This window comes from Periplaneta americana, chromosome 9 (genome assembly GCF_040183065.1).
Source record: "Periplaneta americana isolate PAMFEO1 chromosome 9, P.americana_PAMFEO1_priV1, whole genome shotgun sequence".
NCBI lineage: Eukaryota > Metazoa > Arthropoda > Insecta > Blattodea > Blattidae > Periplaneta > Periplaneta americana.
Genome location: NC_091125.1, coordinates 168,143,057 through 168,161,215, shown reverse-complemented (window position 1 = coordinate 168,161,215; position 18,159 = coordinate 168,143,057). Strand labels below are relative to the sequence as shown.

The following is an 18,159-nucleotide window of genomic DNA, read 5'->3' as shown; positions in this document are numbered from 1 at the left end:
AGATCGCGGCGTCATCTCGAACTTCGCTGCCTGTTGTGTGGGTGCGTTCGATTGTTGAAAAGTGTTGAAATGTGGTGTCAAATAGTGTGTGTGTTCTGAAATTGATCTGTGTGTTGAGAATTTGATCAGGGTGTGTTTTAGTGTGTCTGTATATTTCGTACTGTTCTAGTGTGTTGAGTATATGCCGAACACATAACTAATGCTAACCATATATACAATAACATAAATACAGACATGGAAATCCTACACATACAACCCAAAAACCAAAAACTCAACACACTAGAACAATACGAAATATACAGACACACAAAAACACACCCTGATCAAATTCTCAACACACAGATCAATTTCAGAACACACACACTATTTGACACCACATTTCAACACCTTTGAACAATCGAACGCACCCACACAACAGGCAGCGAAGTTCGAGATGACGCTGAGATCTAGTAGGCTCTGAGGATGGTGTGAAGAAACACCGAAACAGCTGTAAGCCACACACGCTTACATAATTAACACGAGTAAGATCGCCATTTAATCAGTTATTTATATTCAAGTATTAAAAGTAGCGTACGAAAGATTCAACATGGATTATCAATATTTTAAGGAAATTCTTTACAAATTACACTGGTCACGAAAAAATAAGTTCATGTCTAAGCTTTGTCTATCTACTAGCGTTTCACTCTTACTGACTGTGATAACAAAAAAATGTCAGAATCTTTGGAAAATGTAGCCCAATGTAAAATTTCAGTTTTATTTAAAACTGTCTCTGCTTTCTATGTGTTGATACTTCGGACTGAAAAAGGATTTATTTTAGAATTACATGGAAATTATCAAATGGGTACCAAAAGTGAAAGTTAACTATCCATACACTTACCTGTGCTTTCCGTATTTAATATACTTACCTGAAAGAACCTCACTTTACCCAATGCAGAAAATTAAAAAATAAAATAATTTTTTTCTACAAGTAGTGTAATACTATCCCAACATTCTAACCTTGTCGGTGATGGACATCTCTCTGTTACTACTTCCGATTTCGGTGGTGGTGCTGAAGTAGAAGGCTGTGTTGTTAATGGAGGTGGCAATGTGCATGTATTTGGCAGGGCTTTAGATTGCGACACGAACTGCATCCAGTTAGGTGATGAATCTGGACTGTAATAAGGATGTAATCGACGGTTCTTTACACATGCTGATAACTTTTATCCATGATAAAATCTTATAAACCACCATAACATAATGTGTATTTTCCAAGCAATGATCCAAATTCATAAAACTCTCAGAAGCTAACTGCTGTTTACTGTAGATCAGTAACAGGTCCTCAGGTTCACTTTTATAATCCAATATGGGAGATACCCGGTACTGAAATACTGGCTGTTCATTTCAAAGTGTGTCATGACGTCACTGTTGATGAGTCAGCGATTTGAAGCGAGTTTCAGCTTTTGTGTCAGAGAAGTTGCCTATTAATCAAGGTGTTCAATATGAACTTGAGAACGTGTACGGTATAACTTGAACGTCGTAGCAACAGATGGCGGTCTGTACGGTCTGTGTGCTACCATAACCTCTTTCGAACTGTGTTTTGCGCGGCCAAGTCGTACGCAGGGTATTTGTTATCATTGGTTGCATACAGCAACATTCCACAACACAAATCAAATGCTCCGTGTCCATGTTGACCGTCGAAGTTAATGTCAACAAATACATAAGTAATCGTCTTAACCCTCTCCATATATCCCGACAGCAAGAAAAAACGCACCTCAGTACGTGTTTCCAAACAGTTCACATTCCTGCCACTATCGGCGTTACCGTACATATCAGTAAGTACTCCGGAATGAACGCCGTACTTGCTAGGCAACTTCTCTGGCACGTAAGTAATACACCTCTGCGGAAGTGTAGGAAGATGGAATTCTCTAGGCTCATTGACTAGCCACATGACGGCATACAGCGAGCCATGACACACTTTGAACTGAACACCCAGTATTTATAGTTCGCACAATGGAATGGAAGCTTAAGCTACGGTTTGTTTACGGCAATCATTGCCGGACGCACATCGCCGACGATTATAAACGCTGGCGATCATTGTCAGGAAGTGATTTCTTTATCAGCATACATCGCTGTCAATTCTCATTTGTTTTGCTGCCATAACTCGATTCAATATTTCTACATGGCCTTCTCTAAATATCGATTATTGAACATATAAGCAGCGATATGTATCCTGAATTTGTTTAAGAAGCAACCTCCAGCGATCTGCGTCGCGTCCAACGATCTACGTTAGCGATCATCGCATTCATTCCAACTGCTAGCAACTCAAGCGACAATCGCCAGCGATGTGCGCCCGGCGATGATCGCCATAAACAAACCGCAGCTTTAGTACAACAACTGAATGATACAATTCATGCATACATACTAACAATTGAGGACCTAACATTCTAAATGTGCTAAGTGCCAAAATCAACTTCCTGAGATACTGATGAAAAAAAAAACACTGCTAAATGCGTGTTGAGATATCTACAACACCATCTTTTGGCGCACGAATGAGTCACTCACAGTTGAGCTACGAAAAAAAAACAATTTAGTATAATATTCTCATGTAGATGTTCCTTCCTTAGATTGAATAAAATGAAATTTGAAAAAGTGGCATTTAGTACATTTAGAATGTTACGTCTTCAATTAAGGAACTTGGTTCTCAGATTTTAAATAAAAAGTTAATATCAACATAGGGCTGATGCCAAAGAGTTATACAATTATTTTATTTTATAAGAGTACAATACCATAACCAACCTTTGTAGCTCGTCTGCGTCTAAAGAGCTTTATCAATCCCAGTCTAACCAGACATGTGTAATGTGTCAGCTGATCTCTGATTGGTTACCTAGCTACACAACTTGTATCTTATTTGCGCCATACACATTGAAGCAGGAGGTATCTTTTCTCAATGTCAAAATTATATAATAATTAGGAATAAGAAGGTCCTAAGATGGAACCCTGTGGGACACCATGTTGCACCTCTCTTTCAAAAGACCTGACCCCCTGAATTTCTATTAGGCCTATTTGTTTCCTACCAGACATGTATGATGCGAGGAGATCCAACTCCCTTCCATTTATACCATAGTAGTGTAAGCTTAAGTCTTAAAATTTCATATGAAACGCAGTCAAAAGCTTTCTTACAGTCGCATAACATGATATCAGAGTACAAAGTCACTGTATGCCGATTTCAGCAGTGGTAAAATAGCATCAACTGTTCTATCTTTACGAAAACTGAATTGCGTATGACACAATAACTTATTTTCTTCAAAATAATTTGCCAATTGAGTCTTCATTACACATTCTAACACTGTTCTGAAAATAGGAATAGATGCAGGCCTATAATTACTTGGATTCTCTTTCTCACCTTTCTTGTATGTTGGGAAAATAAAATTCAGTAGATTGTGTTGTATCATATATAAGACCGTCTGCTTAATATATTGTAACTATACATTCTGCACAATTATGTTGCTATGACAACCGGCCATCACAAAATTTCGTCCTTTACATGTGAAATACAATAATTTGTATTCTAATATCTTATTCTTACTTCATTTATTTTGAATCCTAAAAGTTTACTAAAAAATAACTTACTGGTACCGGTATTTATTTATTATTCAAATGTTTAGCGAATTCATTCAGATCTTTACTTCTTTGATGTGTGTGGTATAAGTATAAGACTCAATAAAAAGAATGCAATATGTTGTTGTTGTTTTCTAATGCCAGGTGTTTGACAATAAAGTCATTTGACCTCTTGCACTCCAATATTTTTCAAAGATATTATCATGGTCAGCCACTGAAGCACAGATTCTGAGGTGTTCCGAATTCATTTCTTGGTGTGAGGTGCACAATGGGTAGTTAGGGGACTGATATATTCCAAATGTAATCTTCATCTTACGATGTTTGGTGACGTATACACGTCCGTTGATGTGACATATTAATGAATTTAAATACTTTTATAGTCACAATCATGCCATGGTATGAAGGAAAAATTTCACAACCTCGAGCGCCTGACCGGAAAACAGGAAGTCGCAGGTTCGATTCCCGCTCGAGGTTGTGAAATTTTTCTTTCATACCATGGCATGATTGTGACTATAATAGTATTTAAATTCATTGATATATTCCAATTCTATGCAGAGAATGCAATATGTAACATTTACAATAACTAAGAATAGAAACGTGCAAACACACAAATACAGTGATCACTGATATGCGATCAGTTATGCTTTCCCCTGTAACACGGAGTTTTTCCTATGAGCGAGCCCCCACTCGTTTGCCGCGCACTGGAGGGAGTAGCAAGTCTCCTTGCTTACTTGTTGACCTTGCTCAATGTCGCAGTCATAGTGTAGCTGTTCCCAAGTGTGTGTTGTTTGTTTCTTAATTCGACAGTATACATAAAATGTATTGTGCCTTGTGAGTTTACAACAGCAGCACAGCGTGTCTTTATTTACGAATTATATGTGTTAACTCAGTCAGCTCGTGAAGTTCGAAGACGGTTTCAAGAAAGATTCCCAGGCGTACACACTCTAGATCATAGAACAGTCCATAATCTTTATCATAAATTTCAGGAAACTGGAAGTATCCAGCTTAAGGAACCGAAGAAAGATTACCTACATGACATTCGTAATCGTATAGAAAATTCTCCTAGAAAACCTCTTCGTCGATTTGCACAACGAGTGGGACTTTCATATGGGTCTGTGCAAAAGGCTACTAAATTATTGGACTTCATGCCATATAAAATAACTGTGGCACATGCTCTTCAGCCAGGTGACCCCGCACATAAGCGCACATTTTGTGAGTGGATTCTGGAAAATGTGTACAATGGACAAATAGACCCATATTTAATATTATTCTCGGAAAAGACCTGGTTCCACCGCCATGGTTATGTGTGTACTCAAAACAATCATCACTGGAGTACTGATAAACCTGACTTCATACATTAAACTTAAGTGCCCCTCCATGATAACAAAATCGGTGTATGGTGCGCCATCAGTAGTGAAAAAAAATCACAGGACAAATTTTTTATTTTTATTTTTATTTTTTTAGAATACAGTTGATTCTGTTACTTATGTGAATACCATACTAACGCCTTTTTTTTCAGAGAATTAACCGACAGGGAGCGAGATCATGCATTTTTTCAACAGGACTCTGCCACTGCTCACACTGCGAATAAAAAATGTCATGTTTTATTTAACAACGCTCGCAACTCCAGAGGTTATATCAGTGTCGCCGGATGTGCTGGAATTTTGTCCCGCAGGAGTTCTTTTATATGCAAGTAAATCTACTGACATGAGCATGTCGCATTTAAGCACACTTAAATGCCATCGACCTGGCCCGGAATCGAACCCGCAACCTTGGGCATAGAAGGCCAGCGCTATACCAACTCACCAACCAGGTCGACCACTGCGAATATTTCCATGAGAGAAATTTACAATGTGTTTCCACAAGAGAAAGTTATTAGTAGGGATTTGTGGCCTCCTTGGTCCCCTGATCTGTGATTATTATCTCTGGGGTAAATTAAAAAATGCCATGTACAAGACGAACCCGCACAACATACAAGAACTCAAAGATAATATTCGTCAGGAAATTGTCCGGATTTCTCAAAATGAACTACAACAAGTGATGAATAATTTCTTAAAGAGGTGCGATAAATGTATGTAGAAAGAAGGCAGGCAGTTTCAATAATGGTACCTCATTTGATAATCTGTTAAGTAATGAGCCTCTTAATTTGTTTGTGTATTGTTATATGGTTGGTTTGTTTTATTGTTTTACCCTCCCGCTAACCACCGAGACCCGGCTAACTGGCTAACGAGTGGTACGCTCGTTCATAGGCAAAACACTCTGGCGGAAAGCAAAACTGATAGCACTGTACTTCAGTAATTTACACTTACAGAGGGGTGAATCGAATCATGGAAGAAGCTTGCTTTGAAGAAGGTACAGCGAAAATGCCATTGCTCTGTGAACTGGACTCCAGTGTCCCCACCTCTAAGCAGGTTATATTTTCTTCACTATTGCTCAACAATGCAATATCAAATTTCAAAGATGCTGAAACATATAAGAACTGGGATTACTCAACAATCAAAACAGAAGAATTTCATTAAATGCTGCTCTTGTAATCACCAGTAAGCCTAATGCACTAGCACAAATTTTCACACTTTCCTGTACCCCTAACTATCTGTCCAGTATTTCAAAAAGTTCCCTAGTTTTTGCCAAGTCAGTTTTTTTCTCCTGCACTTGTTAACTCAACTGTTTTACATGTATGACTAGGAATTCTTTATTAAAGGAATTATTTATTCTTTAAAAACACTGTAAATAGTTTCTCTGCTTTCGAACACTGTAGTGACTCTTCGATCTTACTGGTAGCCTACTTTTCAGTTAACTGTTTATACTTAAAAACTTTAATCTATCTCACTTACAGGTATCAATAGGGCCTAGTTTCTGTGCTATGTTGAACAATACGTCAGCTGTCCAAAAGTTGGGAATTCGGACAAATATTTTGCCAGAGTCTGCTGGTAAATGAAATCCAAGCTTGTGCAGTAGAAGTATGAAAGGCTCATATGACAATATGTTCTTTTGTTCCAAATTCCATGGCACCACAGGAATAGATTGCTTCATCACTGTAAAGAAGCATTCATTGACTTTGACTTCATCATTATGATTATAAGTGTAGGAAATATGTATTTCTGCAGAATTGCTGACTTCATCAGAAGTACATCACACCACAAAAGTTACAATTGAAGTCAAATGACATTTCACTAACAGATACTTTTGATAAACATTTAAAAATGGTAACTTATATTTAAATTCTAAGTCGGAAAATAAAAAAAAAAATAAACTAAAGTGAATAATATATCGGTAATGTAATGTCACAAAGTATATTATTTCATACAAAATGTACGACACAAAAAGCATACAATCGTATGAGGATGTACATAGTGGATATCATAGCAATCAACTCACATTACTTCTTAAAAATATATTTTATTTCAAAACAAATATTACGCATGTTAAAAATCTTCTTACATGTATAATGATGTGGCACTGGTTCCATTGTTGGCATCTTTTTAAGAATAAGACGTTTCTCACATATGAGCTTCACATAGCAAGCCTCTACAAGCAACTTTTGCAACCACAAGATCTGTTTGCCTTTACCTTCCTTAATCAAGTCACCTGGAATTAAAAAAAAATATATCAAATAATAATAATAATAATAATAATAATAATAATAATAATAATAATAATAATAATAATAATAATAATATCACCAACAATTATATTACTACCACCATCATCTTCCAAGAAATGGATTCTTTTGAGGATTTGAGCCAACTTCAAATATTCTCAAGTATCACGACTCTCTTGTTCATTAAGTACGGCAAAAGGATAAGCTTTTAAACACAAGGCAAACACAAAAAAGGACACATACAACACACCATTCCAATGGAATAGACATTTTCCAAATACAACGAGATAATAATAATAATAATAATAATAATAATAATAATGCTTTATTTTTCTGGCAGAGTTAAGGCCTGAGGCCATCTCTTCCACTCAACCAGAGGATAAGAAAGAAATACATGACCGGTATAAAAAAAATATTACAATATGATGTTCCGAAAAATAATGAGAAGGTATGGTAGCTATGAAAGTGAAAAAGTAAACAAATAAGAAAATAAATAGTTAAATAAATACATAAATTGAAAAAGGCAAAAATTAAATCAAATGTAACACAATAAAAAACTCTAGAAAGTTCTTTCCAAGTACGTACTTTCTAACTCCCACAAAATACAGTAAAACTTCTTTTATGTTTGACCATGCCGAAATATAGTAATTATACAAATGGTAGCAGCCCTTTAATGGACCTCATTAAAGTATACCTATTCATTAAAGTTCAGGTGTTCCACCAATCAGAAAACACCACTGTAGCAATATGAAAGCGCAAGTATCGATTATTCTCAGATATGCAATCGAAAGACAACTAGCAAAACGTCATGGAGGCTGGAAATCCAATACTGTCGCAGAAGGTTATGTTCTGTTACTATAATAATTAGCGTTAATTGTAAATAATATTCAAATAAATTCAATTTGTCATCTCGTTTTTCAATGTCTAAATCAATTTCATGGTTATATCAAGATTAATGTTTACTTTACTCTCTAGATTATATCAAGGTCTATGACATTTGTTTCTCGGAAAAAATCAATACTTTCGCGTCTGCGCACATCTCACAATTTACGAGATATTGCACAAGGTCAGTTCCGCTCCCCAGTCAGATAAGAATAACATGAATACTTATGAATAATTTCAAGCTAGAAATATGGTCGAGCATAAAAAGTCGTATGAAACTTGTCTATAATGGTAATTAAGACGCTCGTATGAAAATACGAGCTCTTAATTACTACCATTATAGGCTCGTTGCATAATGTACTATTATACGTTTTGCACTCATGAATTTTTCATATTTATTGTTTTTTTCTGAGGTTCTTTCAAAATCTCTATACCTTCCATGTTAATTTATTTCGGTTATACGTTTTTTACACATATTTGATCGTATTTTAAACTCCAAGAGATACGAAACATCATTTATATGTTTCGAATCATTTTGCTCAAAATTAATTTTGCCGTGAAAATAAAAACGCGAAAATACAGGACATTTTTATTGTTAAGATGAAATTCGTGGATATCAGAGACTATCTATGCTTGCCTCCAACAATCCTGTGTCCTCTAATGACGCTGTTAGCTTTAAAACAGTGAAACCTTTTGTAACATATCACGATGAAACTGAACAAATGAGGAGCATAGTTTCAAGACATGTTTTTTTTTTTTCCATTATATGAACACAGAATTCAAATCTGCAACTGTTTTATAAATTTTAATTTTAACCATTTTACTTACTGCTCTTGATTTAAACACGTTCCTTAACCCATAAAAACATCTGTTTCCAGCCGCAATCCTATTTTTAATTTCTTCTCCTATTTCATTTTTAGATGTGATTAAGGTTCCAAGGTATTTAAAACTAGTTACTCTTCGAAACAAATATTTCTAAATTTTAATGGTTCTTGTCTCGTATTTTCTACGTTCTTATTAATCCTCATGTACTTAGTTTCTGTCTCGTTTATAATCAGCCCTGCTTTGACAGCTTCCTCATTAAATTGTTCCAACACTTCTTGGATCGCTCTCACTGATCTACCTAGTATTAAAACATCATCTGCATAAGCTATATACTGTCTAGTTCTATTAAAAATAGATCCATTAGGGTTGATTTCAATGCTTCTGAGTGCTTTCTCCAACATAATATTAAATAATGTCGCTGACAATGAATTGCCTTGTCTTAATCCTCTTTTTATAACAAATGCATCCGATAACCTTCCTCGTATTCTGACTTTAAATGATGATAATTCTAGGGTCATTTGTATCAATTTAACTAATTTTAAAGGTATACAAAATTCTTTCAACACTTAAATTAAAAATTTCGTCTACATATGGAGTTAATATTCTCAAAAGAATATTTGACAAAATTTTGTACGACGTCAACAAAAGTAAAAATAAAATAAATGAATATGTTTTATTTAACGACGCTCGCAACTGCAGAGGTTATATCAGCGTCGTCGGATGTGCCGGAATTTTGTCCCGCAGAAGTTCTTTTATATGCCAGTAAATCTACTGACATGAGCCTGTCGCATTTAAGCACACTTAAATGCCATTAACCTGGCCTGGGATCGAACCCGCAACCTTGGGCATAGAAGGCCAGTGCTATACCAACTCGCCAACCAGGTCGACTCAAGAAAAGTGATATTCCTCGAAAGTTACTAAAGTTAGTCTTGTCCCCCTTCTTAAAGATAGGTACGATTATGGACTCCTTCTATTGTTCTGGTACAATTTCCTTTTCCCAAATAGCAAGTACAAGCTTATAAATTTCGTTAGATAATGCGCTTCCACCCTCTTGTATTAATTCTGCTGGAATTTGATCGATACCTGGAGACTTATAATTTTTCAGATTTTCTATCGCAATTTCGACTTCTCTACTGCATCATAAGTGTAAAATGATATATATACCAACTCAGAGAAATAAAAAACGAAACAATGTGTCAGCATGAGAGAAAGGAGCTATGCAAACAGCTAGACTGCCTTCACTAACCCGGACTAATGGTGGGAAGATTAAGTCGTGGAGGAGTGAAAAATGACATAAACAGAGAATGTACGGAGAACAAGGGGGATGAAAGTGGATTGATGGATGCATGGATGCATGAGTCCGCACGAAAAATAAAAAATACAAATTACAGTAAAACCCCGATAAGACGCTGTTCAAAGGACCGGGTGTAAAACGCGTATTAACCGGGACCGCGTATTAGGCGGGTATACTAATTTTGACTTATATACAGTATCTATTAGCATTTTTCTTTATTGAAACGCATGATTCATGAAAGGTAATACAGTATTACTCCATTATGTAATTACTATACTCTACGTCAAAGACATTTACAATATGTACTGTACTTAATTCTTTCGAAAAAAAAAAAAAAAAAAGCCATTTATAGATATTTGCCGTGTGCGTGTTAGCCAAGTCCTCATGTTTACCACACTTCAGTTTCTGCGATTACATTCTCCCGACTTCGCAGCTGTAGTGATTGAGTCGCGATTTTTTATTATCGTTCTTAATGTCGATGATGGGATTCCTAATGAATCAGAAAGTTGTTTCTGAGTAAGAGTACTGTTCTCATCGTACTTTCGTAAGATTTCCAATTTTTCCGACACAGAAAGCACTTTTCGTTTAACACTATTGTAATCATATTCACAGACACTTCAATACACTAAAGGACAACAAACTGCCCAGCAAAAATTTCCAGAATTTTATTACAGCCAAGTGAGGAATGTTGTTTGAGAGAGAGGGTCAGCAAGAGGGTGAGGTATTGTAACTGTATGTAGGCTTTAACCACGCAGATAAGGAGTCGAATAAGAGAGCGTAACAAGAGGGTTTGGTATACTAAGGTATGAAGTATGAAGGTTTAAATGCGCAGGTAAAGGGTCGAATACCAATACTTTTCAGGTTAATGGCACCAGTGAGTTCAGTGACCAAGATGTTTCATTGCTATTACAGTATATTACTGAAAATTACATCGAAAATATTCCACAAAAACAGTGTATTATGCGGGACTTGAGTGCAACAAACGGGGTATTTTATAAAGGCGTTACATATGAAATGTGCAGGGACCAGACAAAAAAAAAAGCGTATTACACGGGATAGCGAAATAAGCGGGCGGTTTTACTGTAACTTGTTCATCCTTCCCCATTACACGCACAATGAGTATATACTAACCTCTCAAGGAGTCTATTTTGCCTGCAAGTATGGAAGTGCATCCAACAGCCACGGTTGTGCTGCAATCCATTACTGTTGGCCTCATGTCAGCTTTGCTTTCGTCTGCAGGTTTGTAGCAGCTATTCACACCTTCTTCTGATTTCTAAATAAAGTTAGTACTTTCAGAATTTATTTCCAGCACCCAACTTCTAAGTATCTACAATTGAGATGTGTTTCTTTATGTATAAATATAACAAAAAGATAAGCATGCAAATAAATAATATAGTATCATAAAATTTCTTTCTATTTTCTTTGACAGAAGTAGTAGCCGAAAGTTAAGAAACACTCACCTCTGAAAATCAATTCAAAACTTACCACCATTTCTAATTTCATCAGACCATCATATATGCTTCGGCTGATAACATCTTGCTTAAAGAGTTGTTGAATAATCTAAAAATGAAAGACACACAATGTACTTCTAGTAACAAATTCAATACACATAATGTTTTGAAATATCTTCCTTCACGTGATGGAAGATGAATGATAAACGTGAAGAAAATCACATGATTATTAACTTTCTGAAACAAAGCATATCTTATTAACGAGTATTCAGACCAGATGTGAACTGGAAAGTTACAAAATTCAGCTGCATTCACCAAATTATTACGATACCGGTACTCATTTTCCCTTTCTTTTGTTTTATTAATAGTCACATGCACTACTATTCGTAATAAGTATGACGAATAAAATTTGATTATCTTCCAATTCTTATTACAATATAAATTACAATACGATTTAATTAATCAAATAATGCAGGTTAAATATTGCAAATAATGAAGAAATTTGGACGTATATCCTGCATAGATATTTCTTATTATACAGTACCAGATGAAGACATATTACATGGTCTATTTTAAGGATTTTTCAACTGTTTGGAGTACGGTGACAGAAAAACAAACAGGATTATACAGGTTTCCTAGATAACACAACATTTTCAGTTGCATGTTACAATATTAAAAACAGTCTTAATAACAAGTTTCATGCACAAAATATACTCGTACAAGAACCTTTCGCAGTTTTATACAACTCTGCAATATGTGGTACGAAACATTTAACATTGTATGTATCTTTAAATAGATGTTAGACATAAATTTAGGGAAGTTATTTAAAGTACTAGCGAAGGTTTGGAATTACTTATAGTGGCTATCTATACCTCTCATCCACCCAGCATATTAAAATCCCGAACAGAAACAACACTCCAGTATAATTCCAAAGTTTCAAAATATCGTGTACCTATTTACGTCCATATTTACCGTTTGATGCATTTACATTTTGGTTAATAAAAAAAAAATTACTAAGATTATCTATGTTTGGATGAGCAGCATTCCGTATAGTTGCTCTCATCACTATTACTGTAGCATACACAGATCGTGAACCGTAAGTAATGTCATTAATTTTACGGGGTTATTCTTTGAGGTATAAAAGGTAAAGGTCCGTAACATGCCATGAAGGCACTTGGGGAGCATGGAGGTAGAGCCCCATGCTTTCCATGACCTCGGCACTAGAATGAGGTGGTGTGGTCAGCACCACGCTCTGACCGCCTTTTACCACCGGGAAAGACCCGGTACTCAATTTTATAGGCGGCTGAGTGAACCTCGGGGCCGTTCTGAAAGTTTGGCAACGAGAAAAATCCTGTCACCACCTGGGATAGAACCCCGGACCTTCCAGTCCGCAGCCAGCTGCTCTACAAATGAGCTATTTCAAACAAAAAAGTTTTACACAATTTTGCTCGTTTTTATTTCTTTTCGAGATAAAAATTGTTTTAAATGAAATATTTCATAGCGTGTTTTGGGAAAGCCATTGATTGAATTCACAATATGCTCAGTCAATTTGAGAGAACAGTATATTATGATAATAAAAGATTGAAATAATTTTAGTTTTGTCCTTTAATTGCGCAGAAATTTGATCCAACAAATGTAATTTTTCGTTCTGCAAGGGAATTTTTCGTCGTTACATTTATTCGGATCAAATTTCTGCAAATGTAGAAAGTAGAAAACTATAAACAACTTACCGTAACTATAAACGTTTAAGTAACCCAAATTACTATAAGTAACAGAATATTGTTGCTATCACATAGAATATATGACTTGCACACAAAACACAATGGACAGACAAAACCACGCAAATCCAAGACATACAGAGACAACAATATAAGTGGTGAATTTTCAAGTTGTAATATATTTTCTTGTATCACCTGTAAAACTACGATTTTGGTTCATCCCATTCTTGAGCTGAACTTATCAGTCCTCAGAGTAGGCTCACTCAAATTCAAGGGGTAAAATAACCTGAAAAGAGGGGGTGCTAATGCCGAAGGATCCCCACATTTTATCACTATTAAACCTGGACCGCATATTCTCTGGGGTTGTGTGATTCTTTACGTAAAATAATACAACACCTATTTACAAGTACTTACTGTAACACACCAAGTGAACTGACATAAATAACTGGCGGCCACAACAATATTCAAGTTAATGTAAAACGTCCAGGGGTGTGATGGAGCTATTCCAGTCCAGTCTTTACAACAATCTGTCAAAGCACATTCACTTCCTGCAATTATGCCTCACACTCAGAAGTAATCCAAACACATACAATAAAATAAAACAAGATTCACTGAATTTACATTATTACAAGTTCGAACAAGAAATTATACTTAAGAACAAAACAGTTTCCGTAGAGTGACTGTTAATCTAATTTTAGTTTAAAATATCTTGGAGACACAATTGTGTACACATCAAATCTTTAAAAACAAGGAAAATTATACTAGTAATTACTTAAAAATGTTGGACTAATGACGAAATCAGAGATATGTAAACAAAACAAAGTATCATTAAAATGTACAACACACAACTCTGAAAAACTACATATTCATTGCTTTTAAAGCATCAAAAGAATTAATATACCGGTACTGGTGGTAAAATTATCACATGTCAAGACAAAAATACGAAATTAAATTATCCAGAAGAAGATAAAGAAATCCGAAAAACTTTCATAATTCATAATGAAACGGAAAGTATGAAAATATATCATCTTCAAATTCAATTCACAGAATTTTGTGAAAATATATAAGGATATCATTTTAACACACTTACAAATCAGCCCAATCAGATATATGACGTGTGAACTCACATTAAAACAACTATATAGAATGTGTTGCTAAGGCACTATGGAATTCTGATATCAATTCCAAATTCAACATTAGTTACTTCAGGCTTTGTTTAACATCATTAGTCTTCATTTAAGGAAAGATGGTTGTTATGATGTATGAAAAATCAGAAAAAATTATCTGAAATCAGATTGCCATAGATTTGGTCCTAATGATCGTAGCTTTTTGAAAAATTTGCTGAATGAATGAACTTCTGGCTATGGAATTAACTTGGAATGGTTGTTTATTTACTGCTTTTTTTTCCCCCGAAAATTACATTTATAATTCTACAGGTACATTTTTTTTTATAGAAATTACTTAACTTACGGTTATGAATAATTTTCATGGCATGTATATATATATATATATATATTTTATAGTCTAAATGTTGCAGTTATATTGTTCATTCTTCTAGATGGAAAACAAATTGAATCGGTCGTAGCTAAAAGGAACTAAGTCAAAATATGCAGTTTTGGGTTATGCAACAATTTGAACAATGGATGTCACGCGCATCAAACGATGGAAAAAGGAGCTAAGACTTTTAAATATTCTTTTGTCTTCTATAACCTAAAAATATAATATTTGTGTTATTAGTGGAATGTTTTTTACTTCTCCTAAAGAGTTGTGAAAAGTGACTTACTTCTTTTTAGCTCCAACTGATTCAATTATTTGTTATGCAAATCTGGCTTTCAGGTAGAAGCTCCATGTGAAACAGGCTTGAATAATTATTCAATTATTTTTTTCAACAACGAATTTCATCTGAGTCCTTGCACGAAAATAATGGAGATATTAAAAATATAATAATAATAATAATAATAATAATAATAATAATAATAATAATAATAATAATAACAACAATAATAATAACAACTATGCAAGCAATTGTATTCAATTAGAATTAGAGTCTGGCTGGGCGGAAGAGAAGGCCTACTGGCCTTAGCTCTGCCAGATTAAATAAATAAATTATTATTATTATTATTATTATTATTATTATTATTAATGATGATGATGATGATGATAAATAATAATGGGAGAAATGCGCAAGAACATGGATAAAGTTTTGGGCTATCACTCCTGTATTAATTTAGAGTCTTTATACATACAGAGAAGTGGTATCTTTCGCATTTCTTGTTACACACTTTGCACACACACACACACTTTTCATTCGGTTCGTGATAAAATGCTTCCATGCAGAGTTCATGATGAAAGCCATGTATGGTGAGCCTCGTGATTGCACTGCGCATTTCTTGGTTTGGACATTGCATGGTTTTATTTTAGTGTCCTCTGACAATAAATGATTGAAATTTCATTATGATCAGAACCATAGAAAATGAAAAAAGTGTAGCAATGTAAAGTGATGTAATAATAACTTGAGGGGGGGGGGGACTTTAAAATTTCAGAATTAATTTCTAGTTTACAACGCAAAAGTTAAAAATAATTCTAGGTTATTACTAGTAGCCAAACTTTCCCTTATTCAGCACAAACAATTTAAAAAAGCTACGATTATTAGGACCAAATCTATGGCAATCTGATTTCATGCAATTTTTTCAAATTGTTTCTACATCATAAGAACTATCGTTCCTTAATTTTAATATAACATAACACTAACACGGGTATATACCCATTTGCAGTGTGAATAAATACATACATACATACACATATTATTAGATACCGTACTTCATTATTATATAGATAAGCATCGGAAACCAACCAATATTTAATTTGACTAAGTTTGTCAATGAAAATAACTGAATACGGAATATGTATGGTAAGACTTTCCTGTGTTAAATTTCAACGTACCTCGTTTACATGTTTCGACCTATTTATGGGTCATCTTCAGAACTGGTCGTTGTTGGTCTTGTTCTGTTTCCTGTGAGGGTGTGTTCCTGTGGTATAGTGTAGAGTCAAAGAGTGTGTGTGTTTTGAAGTTGAGTTGTGTGTTGAGAATTTCGTTGGGGTGTGTTTTCGTGTGTCTGTATATTTCATATTGTTCTAGTGTGTTTAGTTTCTGGCTTTTTGGGTGGATGTGCAGTATTTCCATGTCTGTGTTGATGTCTCTGTAGGTGTGGTTAGCATTTGTGATGTGCTCTGCATATGTGGAGGTGTTTTGTAATTTTTTATGGCTGTGATGTGTTCTTTGTAACGTGTTTGAAACGATCTGCCTATCTGTCTTATATAGAAGTTGTTGCAGGTGTTACATTTGAGTTTGTATACGCCTGTGTGGTTGTATTTGTTTGTTTGTGTTGTTTGTGCGTTGAGATGTTTTTTGTAGAGTGTTATTTGCTCTGTATGCGAAGTTGTAATTTAATTTCTTGAATGAGGTTGTAATTTTGTGTGTGTTTTTGTTTTCGTATGTTAGTGCGATGTATTTTTTGTGTTCTTGTGTTTGTGTTGTATTCTTATATTTTTTGTGATTATGTTTTGTCTTACGTATTATGTTGTCTATTATGTTAGGGTTGTATCCGTTTTCTTGTGCTATGTATTTGATTGTGTTTAGCTCTTCTTTGTAATCTTGTTGGTTCATTGGTATGTTGAGTAGTCTGTGTACCATTGTTCGGAATGCAGCTTGTTTGTGTTGTGTGGGGTGGTTGGATGTGTTGTGTATGTGTGTTGTTGTTGTTGTTGTTGTGGGTTTTCTATATCAAGATGTATAACTGTATATATTAATGTTATGTATGTAGCTACTTCGGTTCAGATAAACTCGGCTTTTTGTTGTCATTTTCATCATGTTTATATTATAAACACAGGCACTGCATTCCTCTACCAGTTGATGGCTTCTTACTAAGGGAGCCAAGCTTCAATTCCCATGAGATTCTATGAGATTTGCAGTAGACGCTGCTGTTTGTGCTTGCCTTGTTCATTTCACCATAGTGTCACTGTCACCATATCATAGTATCACCGATTCCAAACAGTTGTGTCTGTGCTTTAAAAATAACTATCTACCAACTACCATGAGGAATACCATGCAACACACACAGGCATCACACCCCTGAAGCTGCACAATTAACTGGACATGTCATAGCCTTTACTCACTGACAAGATTCGTGAAGACTGCCACTTAGAGGTGGATTCAGGCTCTTCGTGTGGTGAAATGGCATCGCGGGCTCACTGTTGTGTGCATGACCAACAAAACCTTTTATGCCACTCAATACGCCAAAAAATATATTACTCTACAGCTCTCCCCATAAATAGGCTCCAACCTAGTTACCAAACAAAGAAGTCTTCAATCTGATATGGTTCAGTGGACAGAGAGGGGACATCACAAAACGTAACAAGGAAGTTAAGAAAAGTAACAGGATTAACAGTTCAAATTACTTCAGCAAACAAAGTAGAAAGAATAAAGGTACTATCTCGATCACGCAGTTTGGCGAAACACATATACCGTGTGAATCATCTGCTCCTTCTTTATGAGAAGTTATGCTATCCCGCATCATAATTATATCTGAAATGCAAAAGGTAATAGTATGTTTGACACAGTAATCAGTTGGTTAAGGAGTGAGGTTTCTCATTCATGGAGTATCTCACATATTTCTTTGTCAATGATTCTATGCCATACTATTTCAGAAACTTAAGTTCCGGTTCTCCTATAAATTCCAGAGTTTGTTGGAATAAGCTATATAAAGTTAAAAGAATAGACAATGTTCAGCA

At 35.0% G+C, this 18,159-nt stretch overlaps 1 protein-coding gene across 7 annotated transcripts in view; it reads right to left on the bottom strand.

Annotated features, from left to right (window-relative positions):
• Positions 1–18,159, bottom strand: part of tim (timeless) — a 200,764-nt gene that overhangs the window by 3,313 nt on the left and 179,292 nt on the right. For all 7 annotated transcript variants that reach the window (XM_069836319.1, XM_069836323.1, XM_069836324.1 and 4 more), the window contains 6 exons: positions 11,685–11,759; positions 11,331–11,472; positions 7,039–7,185; positions 6,432–6,632; positions 5,907–6,060; positions 997–1,152 (listed from right to left, as the gene is read on the bottom strand). In XM_069836319.1, coding sequence (XP_069692420.1) covers positions 997–1,152; positions 5,907–6,060; positions 6,432–6,632; positions 7,039–7,185; positions 11,331–11,472; positions 11,685–11,759 — 875 coding nt within the window. The remainder of the gene's footprint in view (positions 1–996; positions 1,153–5,906; positions 6,061–6,431; positions 6,633–7,038; positions 7,186–11,330; positions 11,473–11,684; positions 11,760–18,159) is intronic.